The 16,469-nt window shown below is 37.0% G+C and overlaps 1 protein-coding gene across 1 annotated transcript in view; it reads left to right on the top strand.

Annotated features, from left to right (window-relative positions):
- Positions 1-16,469, top strand: part of ROCK1 (Rho associated coiled-coil containing protein kinase 1) — a 1,092,122-nt gene that overhangs the window by 394,988 nt on the left and 680,665 nt on the right. Inside the window, exon 8 of the mRNA XM_053714968.1 lies at positions 14,874-15,012. Coding sequence (XP_053570943.1) covers positions 14,874-15,012 — 139 coding nt within the window. The remainder of the gene's footprint in view (positions 1-14,873; positions 15,013-16,469) is intronic.

Raw genomic sequence — 16,469 nt, 5'->3', positions numbered from 1 at the left:
GGCTATCTGGATAATACTTACCTTGCTTTGTATCCTCTAATTTACCTCACGTTTGAACTGACTTACTCTGTGCAGCAATGTTATACTTATGTTCCTAATTCAGTATAAGTTGTGCCATATAAAACCGCAACAAACTCTGCTCACTACTATCAGTAAAGTTTGGAACATCCAATTATGATATATTGTTTGTGTGGTTTGGATTGCTTGGAACTGTATATATTTTAGAATGTCTGTGTGTGTGCGTGAAGACAGGTTTTGACTTCAATACCTTTGAATTGCTATCTCAATATTAATTCTACCTGACTAAAAGTTATACCTACTCAGCTGTCTCAAACCTTTGTTATTTACTAAAAGATTTCAAAAGTAACAATCTCACAGTATCTATTCAGGTAATTTAAACTACCATTACCTGCTTAGTTTACAAAAGAGAAACACATCCTTTATTTATTGAAGGATTTTTGTTATATTTCAAACCCTTAATACAAAAGTGTACCAGTTGCTACATAATATTCAGGCCTAAAAAATAAGGGTTTATTTATATAACAACCTAACATGAATCCTCAGGAAGTAAAGAATGAGTTAACTAATATATATCAAAAACTAGACTATTTAAATAAAGGGTTAACTGAAGTGCAAGCAGAAACTGCTGCATTGAGAGCTTTACTAAAAGACTGTTTTCCTATTAAAAGTGCTGAAAGCCCAGAACCACATGTTCATTATCCCCAACCATTTACTGGTAAAAGGAATGAGTTTAGGGATTTTAAAAATGCCTGCCATCTACTTTTTTCTCTAAGACCACGTACATATCATACAGAGAGAATCAAAGTATGCACAACCATTTCCTTTTTACAAGGGGAACCAAGAACATGGGCTAATAGGTTTTTTGAAAGTAATAATCCTATCCTAGATTCACTACAAGATTTTTTTCGAGCACTCACAAACCTATATGAGGATTCCAACAGTCAAATCACTGCAGATACAAAATTACGTTCCTTAAAGCAAGGAAAAAGAACCATTGAGGAATACACAACTGAATTCCAAATGTGGGCAGAAGACTCTCAATGGAATGAGATTAGTTTGCGTACTCAATTTCGCTTAGGATTGTCAGAAAACTTAAAAGACGAACTCTCCCGCCTGGATGCCCCTGACAGTCTTCTCTCTCTTATAAAACTCAGTACAACTTTAGATAGAAGACTCCGTGAAAGAAAGGCTGAAAAAGCAGGTTATGATGTCATACCAAAACGTCCCTTTAACTATACCTCTACTCAGGAAAGACCTAGTACCATTACGCCTATGGAAATTGGAGTCATCAAAGGTCCCCTCACACCAGAGGAAAAAGCCAGGAGAAGAATGGAAAATTTGTGTCTCTACTGTGCTCATAAAGAGCATACTGTTTCTTCATGTCCTCAACTTCTGAAGCAAAAGAAGGGTAAGCTAACCCACAGCACTCATTTATTTAATCTAACATTGGAAACACAAATGACTTTGTTTTTTTCATTACAGTGGGACCAGAAAAACATTCAATCTAAAGCTTTGGTTGATTCAGGGGCCTCACGGAGTTACATAGATACTACCTTTGTTAAGAATAATAAAATACCTATTGTGTGTAAAGCAAAACCTCTCTTTGTTAAATTAATAGATGGTTCACTAATACAACAAGGTCCAATAACTCATCACACTATACCTTTACTTATAACCACTAAGGAAGGTCATACTGAATATATCTCATTTGATTTAATTCCTATATCATTACACACAATAATTCTGGGGTTTTCCTGGTTGCAGAAACACAACCCGAATATAGACTGGTCTCAAAATAAAATAACACTAAGTTCTTCTTATTGTTTGAAGACCTGTTACCCACACTGTACCATAGCTACTCTAGAGAATGGGATACCCAGACCTTATCAGGATCTGGCAGAGGTTTTTGACCTTAAAGAGGCAGAAAGTCTTCCCCCACACAGGGAGTTCGATTGCCCGATAGATCTAATACCTGGGTCACAAGTTCCACATGGGAAAATATATCCCCTCTCTCAAACCGAACTAGCTTTTGTAAGAACCTACTTAGACGATAATCTGCGCAAAGGGTTCATTTCACATTCTACTTCCCCTGCAGCAGCAGGTATGTTTTTAGTTAAAAACAAGGATGGGACGATACGTCCTATTATTGACTACAGAGCACTAAATGATATTACCTTAAAGAACAGATACCCACTACCCTTAATTCCTGAGCTTCTTGAACGCTTACATGGCGCCACCATCTATTCTAAACTTGATTTGAAGGGTGCTTATAATTTAATTAGAATCAAACAAGGTGACGAATGGAAAACAGCGTTTAGAACACGTTATGGGCTATATCAATACAATGTGATGCCTTTCGGCTTAAGTAATGCGCCCGCTACATTCCAACATTTTATTAACGAAATCTTTCGAGATTTATTGGATGTATGTGTTATAATTTATTTGGATGACATCCTCATTTATTCTAAAACATTACAAGATCATGAGAAACATGTACGTTGGGTGCTTACTAGGCTAAAAGACCACAAACTATACGCTAAGCTTGAGAAATGTTCTTTTCACGTTCAAGAAATTAAGTTCTTGGGTTATATTATAACACCAAATAAAATCATGATGGATCCAGAAAAGGTTTCTGCAATTGTAAATTGGCCAGTTCCCACAACTGTTAAAGCTCTACAAAGATTCATTGGGTTCTCAAATTTTTATCGTCGTTTTATTAAAGATTTTTCACTAATTGTAAAACCGTTAACACAACTAACAAGTAAGAAACAGAGATTTACTTGGACCAAGGAAGCTCATTTATCTTTTGAGACTCTAAAGAATCAATTCATTAATGCACCAGTTTTAACATTACCCAACTTTGATACACAATTTATTCTTGAAGTAGACGCCTCAAATACTGGTATTGGGGCAATTCTTTCACAAAAGAATAAAGATAAAACAGAAACCCATCCCATAGCCTTCTATTCAAGAATGCTCACTACTGCTGAAAAGAACTATACTATAGGGGATAAAGAATTACTGGCAATAAAATGTTCACTGGAACATTGGAGACATCTCCTTGAAGGTTCAAATCTCCCTTTCATAATTTTCACTGATCACAAGAACTTAGAATACTTAAAGAAAAGTAAAACACTTAATTCACGACAGGTCCGTTGGTCCATCTTTTTAGACCGGTTTAATTTTTTAATTACATATAAACCAGGGAAACTCAATATTAAGGCAGACGCCTTATCTAGAATGTATGAAAAAGATCTGTCTGATGACCCTGAGTTTGTAATCCCTGAAGAAAGATTCATAGGAGTTATATCTTCTCTAGAACAAGAAATACTTGAGGTTCTAAATAAAGACCCTAACATACCTGGATCTTGTGATAAAGATCCACAGACGGGACTATATTATTACAAAAGGAAGTTGTTCATTCCTGAATCTTTAAGGAACACTATCCTTAAACAAACCCATGATGGAACTTTAGCTGGTCACCTGGGAATCCAAAAAACCATAGAATTAACTAGAAGAAATTTCTGGTGGCCTGGGATGAACCACACAATTTACCTATACATAACAAACTGTGATGTTTGTGCTAGAAACAAGATCTCCCATAAAAAACCCATAGGCCTCTTAAGACCTCTGCCTATCCCAGATAAACCATGGGAGACCATATCTATGGATTTTATTGTTGATCTCCCTAAATCTCAACATCACACTACCATACTAGTTGTAATAGATCATCTAACGCGTCTGGCTCATTTCATACCTATGAAAGGTTTACCTTCCGCTCTTGCAACAGCTACAGCCTTTTTGAATCAAATTGTAAGATTACATGGATTACCCACCGTAATAATTACGGACAGGGGTACACAATTCACCTCTTCTTTCTGGAAATCCCTATGCATATTACTAAAAGTAGATAGTAGATACACTACTGCATTCCATCCCCAAACAAATGGACTTACAGAAAGAACGAATCAAACCCTTGAACAATATCTTAGGTGTTTCATTACCTACTTACAAGATGATTGGATTGATTATATCCCCATGGCAGAATTTTCTTACAACAATTCTGTTTCCACTTCTCTTAAAATGTCACCTTTCTTTGCTACTTATGGATTTAATCCCAATACCGTATCTCTTTCTAGAAAAGAAGTAAACTCACCTAGTGCCACAGAATTCACCAATTCTTTACAAGAAAGGTTAGATCAATTGAAGGATTCTCTCTCAAAGGCAAAAGACTATCAAAAACGTAACTATGATAAACATCATAGTCCAAGTCCCACTTATCAAATTGGTGATCAAGTTCTACTATCCATCAGGAACCTTAAGTTGCAAATACCATGTAAAAAACTTGCCAATCAATTTTTAGGACCTTTTACGATTGATAAGATCATCAACCAGAACGCAGTTAGACTCATTTTGCCTGATTCATATAAAATACATTCCACATTTCATGTGTCTCTCATTAAACCTTATTCTGCTAAAGACCATCAAGGTATTAATCTAAGACCCCCGCCTATCTTGGTGGAGAATCAGGAAGAATTTGAAGTTGAGTCTATTCTTGATTCCAGAGTAAGACGACATAAGCTGGAATATTTAATAAAGTGGAAAGGTTATGGTCCGGAGGAAAATTCTTGGCAAAGGTCTACTGAGATACATGCACCTCGTCTGGTTACTGCTTTTCACCGTCGTTACCCAGAGAAACCTCGGATGGAATCCCCTGAGGTGATTCCTTGACTGGGGGGATCTGTGATATTCCTTTTAGGATTATCCCCTCCCTCCTAATTAACTTTCCTTTATAGGGCAGTAACTTTCAACACTCATTGCCTGAATATTGAAGCTCACAGTTACGTTTGCTTCCTTGTGCCATTCCTACTTGCTAATTGTAGATACAGCTGATTCCCTTGAGGATTTTCTACCTGACATCGTCTTCAGATTCATACGCATCCGGATCTACATCCTCAGCGTTCCGGAAACCAAGCCGCGCACACACAGCTTCTCACCGCCATCGGCGGTCACTGCTTAGCTCTGCTCTTATCGGATCTTTGTGGGGTATTGTATGTTGGCTATCTGGATAATACTTACCTTGCTTTGTATCCTCTAATTTACCTCACGTTTGAACTGACTTACTCTGTGCAGCAATGTTATACTTATGTTCCTAATTCAGTATAAGTTGTGCCATATAAAACCGCAACAAACTCTGCTCACTACTATCAGTAAAGTTTGGAACATCCAATTATGATATATTGTTTGTGTGGTTTGGATTGCTTGGAACTGTATATATTTTAGAATGTCTGTGTGTGTGCGTGAAGACAGGTTTTGACTTCAATACCTTTGAATTGCTATCTCAATATTAATTCTACCTGACTAAAAGTTATACCTACTCAGCTGTCTCAAACCTTTATGTTATTTACTAAAAGATTTCAAAAGTAACAATCTCACAGTATCTATTCAGGTAATTTAAACTACCATTACCTGCTTAGTTTACAAAAGAGAAACACATCCTTTATTTATTGAAGGATTTTTGTTATATTTCAAACCCTTAATACAAAAGTGTACCAGTTGCTACAACGTACTACTGTTCATTGTGAGACTGTACTTCTTTTAAAGACCCTTTAGACTGAAAGCTAGAGTCTTTTCATAGAAGGGCCTTTTTTACACTCGGTTTTATTCTCAGACCAGCTATTTATATTGCAGATATGGTTTCTGCTTCTTCCTATTGGTTACTAGTCTTTCAGACCAGTTTTCTGATTACCCTGTTAGCACTAATCTATTAGGTTTAATTCAGAGTACCAATTCCTTTATTTGTGATGCAGCATTTGATATTATAACAATTAGGGCTTGATTTATCAATCGTTTGGGGAATTCTTCTCTTTGTTCTCCTATCAGTTCTCCCCAGCTCGCCTTTGGAGAAGCGCATCTGTGCGCTCAATTTTATTAAATTAAAGTAGTTTTTTTCTTTGCGTTTCTCCATAGTAGAGCTGAGGAGAACTAAAGATAAATTTCTGTAGTTGGATTAGTATCTTCACCTTATTTATCACTGAAAATAAGCAACTATTCTCCATGTAAGTCATATATAAAATAATAGGAATATTTACGCAGCCCTCTAATAGCTTTAACACCCCTCTTCAACAAACTGCCATGTAAGAAAATAGATCTAAGTTTTCATTGTTTTTGTGCTTCAGTTTTAGCGCTTCTCTTATCTTATTTTTATGCCTCAATAGATGTAATTTTTGTGCTGTTATATTTTATTTTGGTGCTCCATTATATATATTTTTGCCACCCCAATATAAATTATTATTGCGCTCTAATAAGCATTATTAAATCCTGGGTGTCTAAATCTACATTATTTTCTCTCTCTTTTCAGGGTAAGAAGTTATTTGGTTATGATTTATATTCTATTATTTCGCCTACAACTGGAGGCACACGAGTTTTTCTTCTTTTAGATAAAGCCTAAAGAAAAATATGATTGGTTTCGTTCTTTTCGTAAGAATAAAGAACAGAAATTTGACTCCTCTGCTCCAAAGCCAGGCTCCTCGGGTTCAGTTTAGAGACCTAATGCGATCTGGTACAAATCTAAGCACCGTAAGAAATCCATCCCTCTTGGTTTCAGTCTGTCCTAGATCCTTGGGTTCAGAGCAGGGCCTCCCACAGGACATTTTTTTTCTGTCCAATGTTCCAATGATTCCTATAAAAGCTTACAGCTTTTCTTCAATCTGTCTCTGATCTGGTTTATATAGGATTGATTGTTCCAGTTCATTTGCAGGAACAGGGAATGGTATTTTATTCAGATCTCTGCATTGTTCTAAAGAAGGAAGGCAATTTCAGACCAGTTCTAGATTTGAAAACTCTTAGTTTCCATTATGAAAGATGGAATCCTAACTATCAGGTCTATTCTGCCTTTTTGTTCAGCAAGGTCAGTTTATGTCCACAATAGTTCTTCTTAAGGATGTTTCCAAATAGACTCAGTGTCTGAGTTTTTTCTCTAATAGAGCAAAGACAATTCAGATTGGTGTCAGCTTGTCTACACTTTTAGTCTCTCTTGTTTCCTTCAGTGGCTCTGTGTATGGAAGTACTAGGTCTTATGATTTTAGTTTCAGGTGCAATTCCATTTGCTTGATTTCACATGAGGTCTCTTCAGCTTTGTATGTTACACCAATGGTGTAGGGTTTATACTCGGCTGTTTAAAAGGATATTTTTTGATCCCAGTACAAGTTAGTCTTGTTGGTTGGATCATCTGTCTATTAGTCAGGGGGCTTCTTTTACTTGTCCTACCTGGACTGTCATCACTACAGATGCAGTCTTTCAGGTTGGTGAGCTGTTTGGGGGGTCTGTGACAGCACAGGGCGTTTCGGATACTCAGGAGGTGAAGTTCCCATTGTTCTGGAACTTCATGCATTATTCAGGGCCGTTCAAGTCTGGCCTCTGCTGAAAATGAAAATAATCTGTCAGGGGTACAGAATATGGTTAATATCTCGGCCTCCGAGAGGCAGGTTTTCATTATTATATTTTTTATGTTATTTGTAGAGTGCTAACAGGTTCCGCAGCGCTATAAACATAGGCGTGGTAAACAAGGTAACATTTATAGGAATCAAATGGGTAGAGGGCCCTGCCGAGAAGGTGCTCTGCAAACCGCTTGGCTCATAAGCTAAAAGGCAAAGGGGTTTCAAGGGGATAGCAAAGAAGGGAAGGAACTGAGGTTAGGAAAAGTTAATGTAGGTTGTATACATCCCTGAACATTAGAGTCTTTAAGGAGTGCTTGAAGCTTTCATAACTAGGTGAGATTCTTGTGGAGTGAGGAAGAGAGTTCCACAAGATAGGAGCCAGTCTTGAGCAGAGCAAAGGGGACGGGAGGGAGAGTATCTGGAGACAAGGTCCGAGATATAGGGGGGAGCAGTGCAGTTGAGGGCCTTGTATGTCAGAGTGAGAATTTTGTGTTCAATCCTGGAGGCAAGAAGAAGCCAGTGAAGGGATTGGCAGTGAGGTGCAGCAGATGAAGAGCGATGTGTAAGGAAGATGAGCCTGACAGAGGCGTTCATTATGGACTGTAAATTAGCTAGACGGCAGCTAGGGAGACCAGAGAGGATGGAGTTGCAGTAGTCAAGACGGGCATGCCGGGTTTGGGGTAATGGAGTTATTAACAGTTATAGAAAAATGGATGGTGGTTTTGTAAGAAGGGGGGGAAATGAGATCCACACACACTCTCCTCGCCGCTGCAGGTCCTGGTAAACAATGTAGATCTACGGAAGGTGGAACAGTCCACAATGATCCAGCTGAGAGGGGTGCAGGCTGAAACGACCAAACGAAAGTACATACACAAAAGAGTGCACAACAAGAGGCACTAAAAAGATAAGGGCTGATAAAAAAGCAAAATACTTTATTAATTCTAGGTTAAAAGCATAGGTACATGGCCATAAACATCCTGACTAGTTTTGTGCCCTCACAGGCACTTAATGATAGGATACTTTGCACTGCGCAGACTCCCTATTTAAAGGCACAGCAGCCTGCAATCAATTAGTTTAAAAAAATTAACATTACTATATGCATAGCGAGAATTTCATGTAGTTACATAAGGATAAAGAGAACATGTTAGAGCAGACAATATTCATATCACACAACACAACCTAAATTACATATAGTTGAATAACTTGCATATAACACAGGCAATTTATTAAATCAGAGCATCTTCATTCACCACACAAGTAAGCATGTGCAGAATCTATAAAAGTGACCAAACACATTCTTTTGAATATGCTGATAAATCTTACAGGCAAATTCTGGTTTGTTCATTTTTTCAGTTTATCAATAACCACATATGAACTAATGTAACATTGGGAAAAAAATGAATAAAGCTATAACTTCCAAAACTATAGCTCAGAGATCTAATAACAATAACTCTTAAAATAAATTCAAATAAATATAAATTTGATTATTTAAGTTGGGTCACAAAGGAATGGCTGATTTCATTAAAGGTGAGGGGAATAATTAATACTAAATTAACATTATTCAATAAAATAACTCATATCCCATTCACGATTTAATCCCATGGGAGTAATAGTCCTCAACCTATATATCCAATATAGTTCTTGTTTTAATAACAATTTGTTTGTCACCACCTCTAACTGGAGGCATCACTCAATCAATGACCCGAACCCCCATATTAAAAACACTGGTCATATGGGTTAGGTTGTGATGTCTGGCTATAGCTGATTCCTTAGCGAACTCCTTAACATCCCTGATATGTTCCCTCTCTCTCGACCTCAGTTCTCTCAAGGTTTGTCCTACATTCTGCAGGGAACAAATCTTACATTCCAAAAGTTACACTACAAAAGAGGTTCTACAATTGGCATTAAACTAGCTAGTAAATTCATGCGTTACTGTACTCCTGAAACCATTACCTATTTGCAAAACTCCACATGTGATACATAGACCATTACCACATTTGTAAGTACACTTCCGCCTGATCCACTCACTTTTATCGTTTACCTCCTGTGCACACTAGACTAGGGGATAGTTTAGTGGATAATGTAGATGGTTTCTTAGGAACAAATTTACATTTTTCAATGACATCAATTAGGGCATTATCATCCCTCAGGATATTTAGGTTCTGTTTCAAAATAGAACACACCTGATAAAATTCTGTGGAAAAAACAACCATATCCTGTGTTACAGCATCTTTCCTTTTGGATGCCAAAATCAGATCTGACCGAGTCTCATCTTTAACTTCGTCAAGAGTACATCTTAACTGTTTTTTGTCATATCCCCTGATTTTTAGATGTTCAATTAACGCCCTTGCTTGTTTATCAAATAATACATCAGAGTTTGTATTCCTACATAGTCTCATAAACTGCCCTCTGGGAATGGACCACACTAAATGTGGCGGATGACACGGTTTGGCGTGCAAGATGGTTTTCACAGCTGTCGGTTTACGAAAGGTGTCAATAATTACAAAACCATGCTCGACATCACCTCTTATACTCAAATCGAGAAAATGAATTAATTCTGTATTTTATCAACAAATTGTAAATTCAAACCATTGCTATTAAGGTACTCAATAAACTATTAAGGTACTTAAGGTACTTAATAAAAGCAACAAAATCAAAAGGTTATTTAACAATAAATATCAGGTTGTCTATGAAAGGCATATAAAGAACAATTTGTTCCTTAAAAGGATTCACATCGGTGTATAGGTAAAGGTTTTCCCACCATCCAACGTACAGATTCACGAACAAAGGGGCACATTTTGCCCCCATCGCAGTCCCGCAAGTCTGTAAGAAGAATTCTTTGTTAAACATGAAAAAAAAATGAAAAAATTATGCTTTAATAGAAACGCAACAATTTCACATAGAAACAACTTAATTTCGTTTGAAAACCTAGTAAGAGTATCAAAAAAATATTTAATAGTTTCAATACCAAAAGAGTGGGATATACTAGAATAGAGAGATGCTGCATTAACAACTACCCACCTAAAATCAGATTCCCATTCAATGTTGTGCACCACATGCAATAAATGAGTAGAATCCATTAAATGGCTCTTAAGATTCCTTACAACGGGTTGCAAGATTGAGTCAATCTATTCTGAAGTGCGCTCAAATATTGACCCAATCCCAGAAATGATGGGACGTCCTGATGGATTTGTTAAACTCTTATGAGTTTTTGGTAGGTAATGAAAAATTGGTATCTGAGGGTTCTCTGGAACCAATGACTCAACCTGGTCCCTAGCAAGGAGTCCCAATAATATTCTTTGTTTCAAAACCATAAGCAAACTAGATCTAAATTTAAAGGTGGGGTTAGTGTGCAACTTCCTATATGTATTAACATCACTCAGTTGTCTCAAACTTTCAACAATGTAGTCGTCCTTTTTCAGGACTACATTCCCACCTTCATCTGAAGATCTAATTACAATTTCTTTATTGCTTTCTAGCATCTCCAATGCAGCCTTTTCTTTACGTGATTATATATAGTTCTTCTCATTTTTATTGATTCCTCCAATAACAATATTTCCTTCTCAACCCGTTTCTGATATATTTTCAAAACTGTGTCCCTAAATTGAATGGAGTAAAATCAGACAAACGTTTAGTTAGTAAGGGAATATCAGAATCATTAGGACCAAAGTTTTCCTCTAAGCTTTTTAGTTGTTTCAACGTAATATTATCACTAAAATTTAAATTCAACTCAGCCTGTAAAACTACCTCCTCAATAACCTGATCATCATAATCTGTTTGTTGGTTTTGTAATAATGGTATTCCACTGGTCCTGGGCTGCAAAGAACCTTTTCAGAGTCAACTTTCTGACAAATTTGCTGACATCTAAAATGGTTCTAAAAGCAGAAAATGTATTACTCTGTGCAAAGCCCAGACCCTTGGTTAGAAGTGATATATGTTCTGCTGTTAAAGTATAGTCCGATAAATTAAGGGCAGTCAATTTTTCTTGTGATCTCTGTGCCTCTCTCAGTTTTGGAGAGATTTAGCTTAAGATAGTGAAAGAACATCCATGATGTGATATGAGAAAGAAAGTGACACGTGTAAGCAAGGAAGGAGATAGGAAGGTTTATTCTTTCTAATGTCTCAAGGAGGCTGGAAAAAAACTAGTCTTTCTTCAGTGTATATCAGACTAAATGGACATGGTAGTCCTTGTACCAGTCCCATTATCAGAACATGGAAAAGGTTTTTACTCAAACCTTTTCATATTTCCCAAAAAGGAGGGAACATTCAGACTTATACTGCATTTAAAGGCATTAAACAGGTTTCTGAAAGTCTCTTCATTCAAGATGGAGGCCATAAGGTTAATTCTCCCATTGGTATCACCAGGTCTGTACATGACTATGGTTGGCTTAAAGGAACTATACACCAAGACCATCATCGGTTTCTGTGGTTTGCCTTTTTGGATATTTATTACCAGTTTATTGCTTCTACTTTTGGGCTGGCTACTGTTCCCAGGATTTTACCAAGGTTCTGGGAATTCTGCTTTCTGTGGTCAGGGCCCTGGAAGTGGCAGTGGCTCAGTGCTTGGACAATTTCTTGGTTCAGGCACCATTTTTACTATTATTGATTGCTCAAACTGACAAGCTACTTTGGTTCCTTGGAGTGCTTGGCTGGAAGGTCAATGTACCCTAGAGTGCTCTCACACTTTGGATGAGTGACTATTTTTTGGTAATCCTAATAGATTTAAAGTTTAAATGCACAATTTCCGACATTCATATCCCAGGGGTTGAAAACTGGGAGGCGGATTACTTTAGTGAATTAAAATGAATTTATCAGGTAAATTTTAGTTTTCTGACTCAATGGTAGATACATTAATTTCGGCTTGTAAGCCAGTTGCTAGGAAAATCTATCATATGGTTTAGAAAAGAGTTTGTCGGCCAGTATTTTGAAGGGTCACATTTCTGCACTTTCTGTCTTTCTGTCTTATTCCATAGAAAGCTTGCTAGACTTACAGATATTCAAGTCTTTGTTCGGGCTCTTGTTAGAATCGGCTAATTGCACTCTGCAATCTCTCCCCTTTGAACCTATGCATGCTTTGATCCTTCTTTTCTTGTTGTGGAAGGTTTTGTTTCTATTAGCTATTTCTTTGGCTCTCTACTGTGATCCTCCATATTGTTGTATCAAGGGTTTCATCAAGATAAAGCTGTCTTATGTACTCTTTCTAGTTAACTACTTAATGTGGTTTCCTCAGAGAATATTAATCAGGAGATTATAGTTGCCAATTTATTCTCTAATCCAAAAAATTCTAAGGAGCGTTTGTTACACAATTTGGTGTCAGTTTTCATCAGGGCACTGAAATTCTATTTGCAAGCCACTAATCAGTCAGTCTTCCAGCATGCTTATCATTTTTTTCAGGCAAGCATAAGAGCCAGAAGGCAGCATATGTTTCCTTAGCGTCCTGGTTAAAGAGTCTCATTCATAAGGCTTATTGGAGGCGGGCCAGTCTCCGCCCTTACGTATCACAGCTTATTCAACTTGTTCGGTATCTACTTTTTGGGCCTTTAAGAATGAGGCTTCAGTAGATCAGATTTGCAATGCAGCAACTTGGTTACATACTTTCACTAAATGTTATCATTTTCATGTGGCAGCTTCTGGCAGGATGGTTCTTCAGACTAGTTTCTGGTAAATAGGTGCCTGCCTTTTTTTTTTCTTTTTTCCCATCCGTTTTTTTCGTGGACTCCACAGCTTGGGTGTTAGTTCCCAACAGTTCTAGATTGCACATCTTCTAGATTGTAATAGTCTGGGAGGTACAAGGATGTGGGAGGGATATAAAAGCTCTTGGTGTAGGGTGTTTTTGCTGCCTCTTGGTAGCCAGTTGATGAATTCCCAACAGTTATGAATAGTTGACTCTCATCACCAAGAAGGAAATAATTTCATCAAGTAAGAATAAAGCTACAGCTGTGACCCTATCCTTCTGGTTCAGAAGTTTGATTCACATGGCGTAGAAGCGGGCCAGCATCCTCCATCATGGATTGCGGTAAATTTTACTTGTGCAGTGTTTTCCTCCTGGGCCTTCAAGAATGATGCTTCAGTTGGACAGATATGTAAGGCTGCTACTTGGTCCTCTTTACGTACTTTCAAGAAATTGTATTACAATTTTTATGTTTCTGCCTCAACAGTCTTTTGGGAGAAAGAAAGGTTGTTAAAGCGGTGGTGCCTAGTTTTAGAACTGCCTTTCCAACCCTTTAAATTTTTGTGGACTCCACAGCTTCGGTATTGGTTTCCCATAGGTTATGAAAGGATTTAGTGGACTCTCACTACCATTAGAAAGATAACATAATTTATGCTTGACAGTAAGAGTCTACTTCCCCTACCCTCTTCAGAGTCTAAAGAGGCTGTTGGCACCTCTTTACCCCTTTATATCCTCTTCTTTTCCTTATCCTCAGCTTGAAATCTGAATAGGGTAGGGGAAGTGGGAGGGATATTTAATGCTTTGTTTGGGGTGTCTTTGCCTCCTCCTGGTGGCCAGGTGAAGTATTTCCCATAGGTTATAAATGGATTTCATAGACTCTCACTGCCAAGAAATAAAATAATTTATTAGGTAAGCATACATTATGTTTTTGCAGTTGGTACTTGGTTTAAATGTAAAATGCATTACAAAAGAACCAACCCCCAAAAAGCAATTAGTCTCAGTAGGTTACTATTGTTCAGTAAAGACTATATAACAGCAAATGTTGAGAAAAGCACTGTATTTAAAATGACAATTGTGTTGCATAATAACATAACAAACATTATTATTCACATAAATATATTCTTTTACACATGACCCTTTAGTGTAGAGCCTATGTATGAAAGAAAAAAAATACATAAATATAAATATGATTTGGATTCCAACGGCAAAGCTGTTAAAGAAATATACCCAGATTGTGATAAATACTCAAACAGGGGAGCATTGTGCAGTCAAGCAGACATGACACACAGTTTTATTTTATTATGGGGTACACCAGAGTTCCACTGTGGCCACTGCTCTAAGGCTGATGCCTATGAATCTCATTATAAGATTTTAATACAAATTTGCACTGCTGCGTTCTTAAAGGAGTAATTCATGTTATGCATTTCTTGTTTTTATAAAGAATTTGTAAGAAGTTTAATGTTTCTTTAACTAGTAATACAATTGTATGGAATAATCTCCTTTTTTATACAATGTCACTTTAAACATGAAAAAGCATTTTAAAGGTAAGTTCTAAAACCCTGGTTTGTAATGTCTACAGTCAAAAATTTATTAAAATGTAGCATTCAGATTATCTACAAATTCTGGTTAATATAATATGCTTGTAGGTTATGGATCTTAGTATTTTATGTACACCAGTACTGTTAGAAATGTGTTTGCGTTTCGAAAATGTGTTCTATTAATGTTCCTTTTGCAATCTTTAGGAGACACACCCTTTTATGCTGATTCTTTGGTTGGGACATATAGCAAGATAATGAACCATAAGAACTCCCTCTCATTTCCAGAGGACAGTGATATCTCGAAAGAAGCAAAAAACTTGATTTGTGCTTTCCTCACTGACCGGTAAAATAATTTAGAGCAAATATAATCCTGTGAATTTGTTGTTTGCCTTTTTTAGAGGAAACTTAATTTAAGAATTCTTAAGGCTCTTGTTACAAGTTGTAATACTTGGCATTCATTGTCATTGAATATGTATATTAAATCAACATATGATGTTATATAGAAATCACTAGGTATAGAGCTGTGTGCCATTTCAAGTTGGTAGGAACTTCCCATAGGTCTTCAGGCATCCTCCTCTTTCCTTGTATGTTCCTTTCCTGCTGGCATTGCGTCTTTAGATATCTGTTTGCAGTATGGATTTTTAGACACTAGCTATCATGCTCTCTGTTGTGTTATACAGATATAGAACTAAGATTGTGATACCTCTGAGAACTTTTTATTGCTGCCGAAATGGTTTGCCACACTCTATTCGATGTTGTTTACAATCAAAGTGTCCCTTGCTATGAAGGAGGTGGCCTACTTAACTTTCCTAATATTGACAGATGTTCTCTAATCCTTACTGCTAAATTTCTTATGTATGTACCTACATAATATGTATTACTGTTGCAACTCAAACACTACATTTTTTTTTATTTGTTTGTTTTACAATGTATATATTACAAAATATAACCAATATTTCATGTTTTTCTTTTAATGTGTTTTCCATGTGTTTATATACATGACTGGTTTCACGTTTGTCACAAATGTGCCTTTCAAAATTCATGTGCTGAGGAATACACTTACGCACAAAAATAAGAAATATGATTTCCATTTGTTTACAGCTATTAAGTGATCATCACAGTAATGGCATTCCCTGGATTCCTATTTAGCCTTATTTCTCTACTAAATAACTTAGCAGGTATCCATATCAATGGGAGAGCTGGTAAACTTTGAATTGCTGTTTATATTGGGCTGTAGTTAAAAAGACACGCTATGTATTTCTTTCATAAAGTGGTTACCGTCCACAAGCCATTACTCCTGGAATTTATTCCTGGCCGCTAGGAGGAGGCAAAGATTCCCAGCGCTCTAAGAGCATTTAGCACTTCACATTTCACACTCCAAACAGTTTTTCCTTTCCTTCCATGCCATAACTTTATTTCTTTCATGTAATTGGCAAGAGTCCATGAGCTAGTGACATATGGGATATACAATCCTACCAGGAGGGGCAAAGTTTCCCAAACCTCAAAATGCCTATAAATACACCCCTCACCACACCCACAATTCAGTTTTACAAACTTTGCCTCCTATGGAGGTGGTGAAGTAAGTTTGTGCTAAGATTTCTACGTTGATATGCGCTTCTCAGCATTGTTGAAGCCCGATTCCTCTAAGAGTACAGCGAATGTCAGAGGGACGTGAAGGGAGTATCACTTATTTGAATATGATGATTTCCCTAACGGGGGTCTATTTCATAGGTTCTCTGTTATCGGTCGTAGAGATTAATCTCCTACCCCCCTTTTCAGATCGACGATATACTCTCATAT

This window comes from Bombina bombina, chromosome 5 (assembly GCF_027579735.1).
Source record: "Bombina bombina isolate aBomBom1 chromosome 5, aBomBom1.pri, whole genome shotgun sequence".
In the NCBI taxonomy this organism is placed as follows: Eukaryota; Metazoa; Chordata; class Amphibia; order Anura; family Bombinatoridae; genus Bombina; species Bombina bombina.
This window is presented reverse-complemented; position numbering and strand designations above follow the sequence as displayed.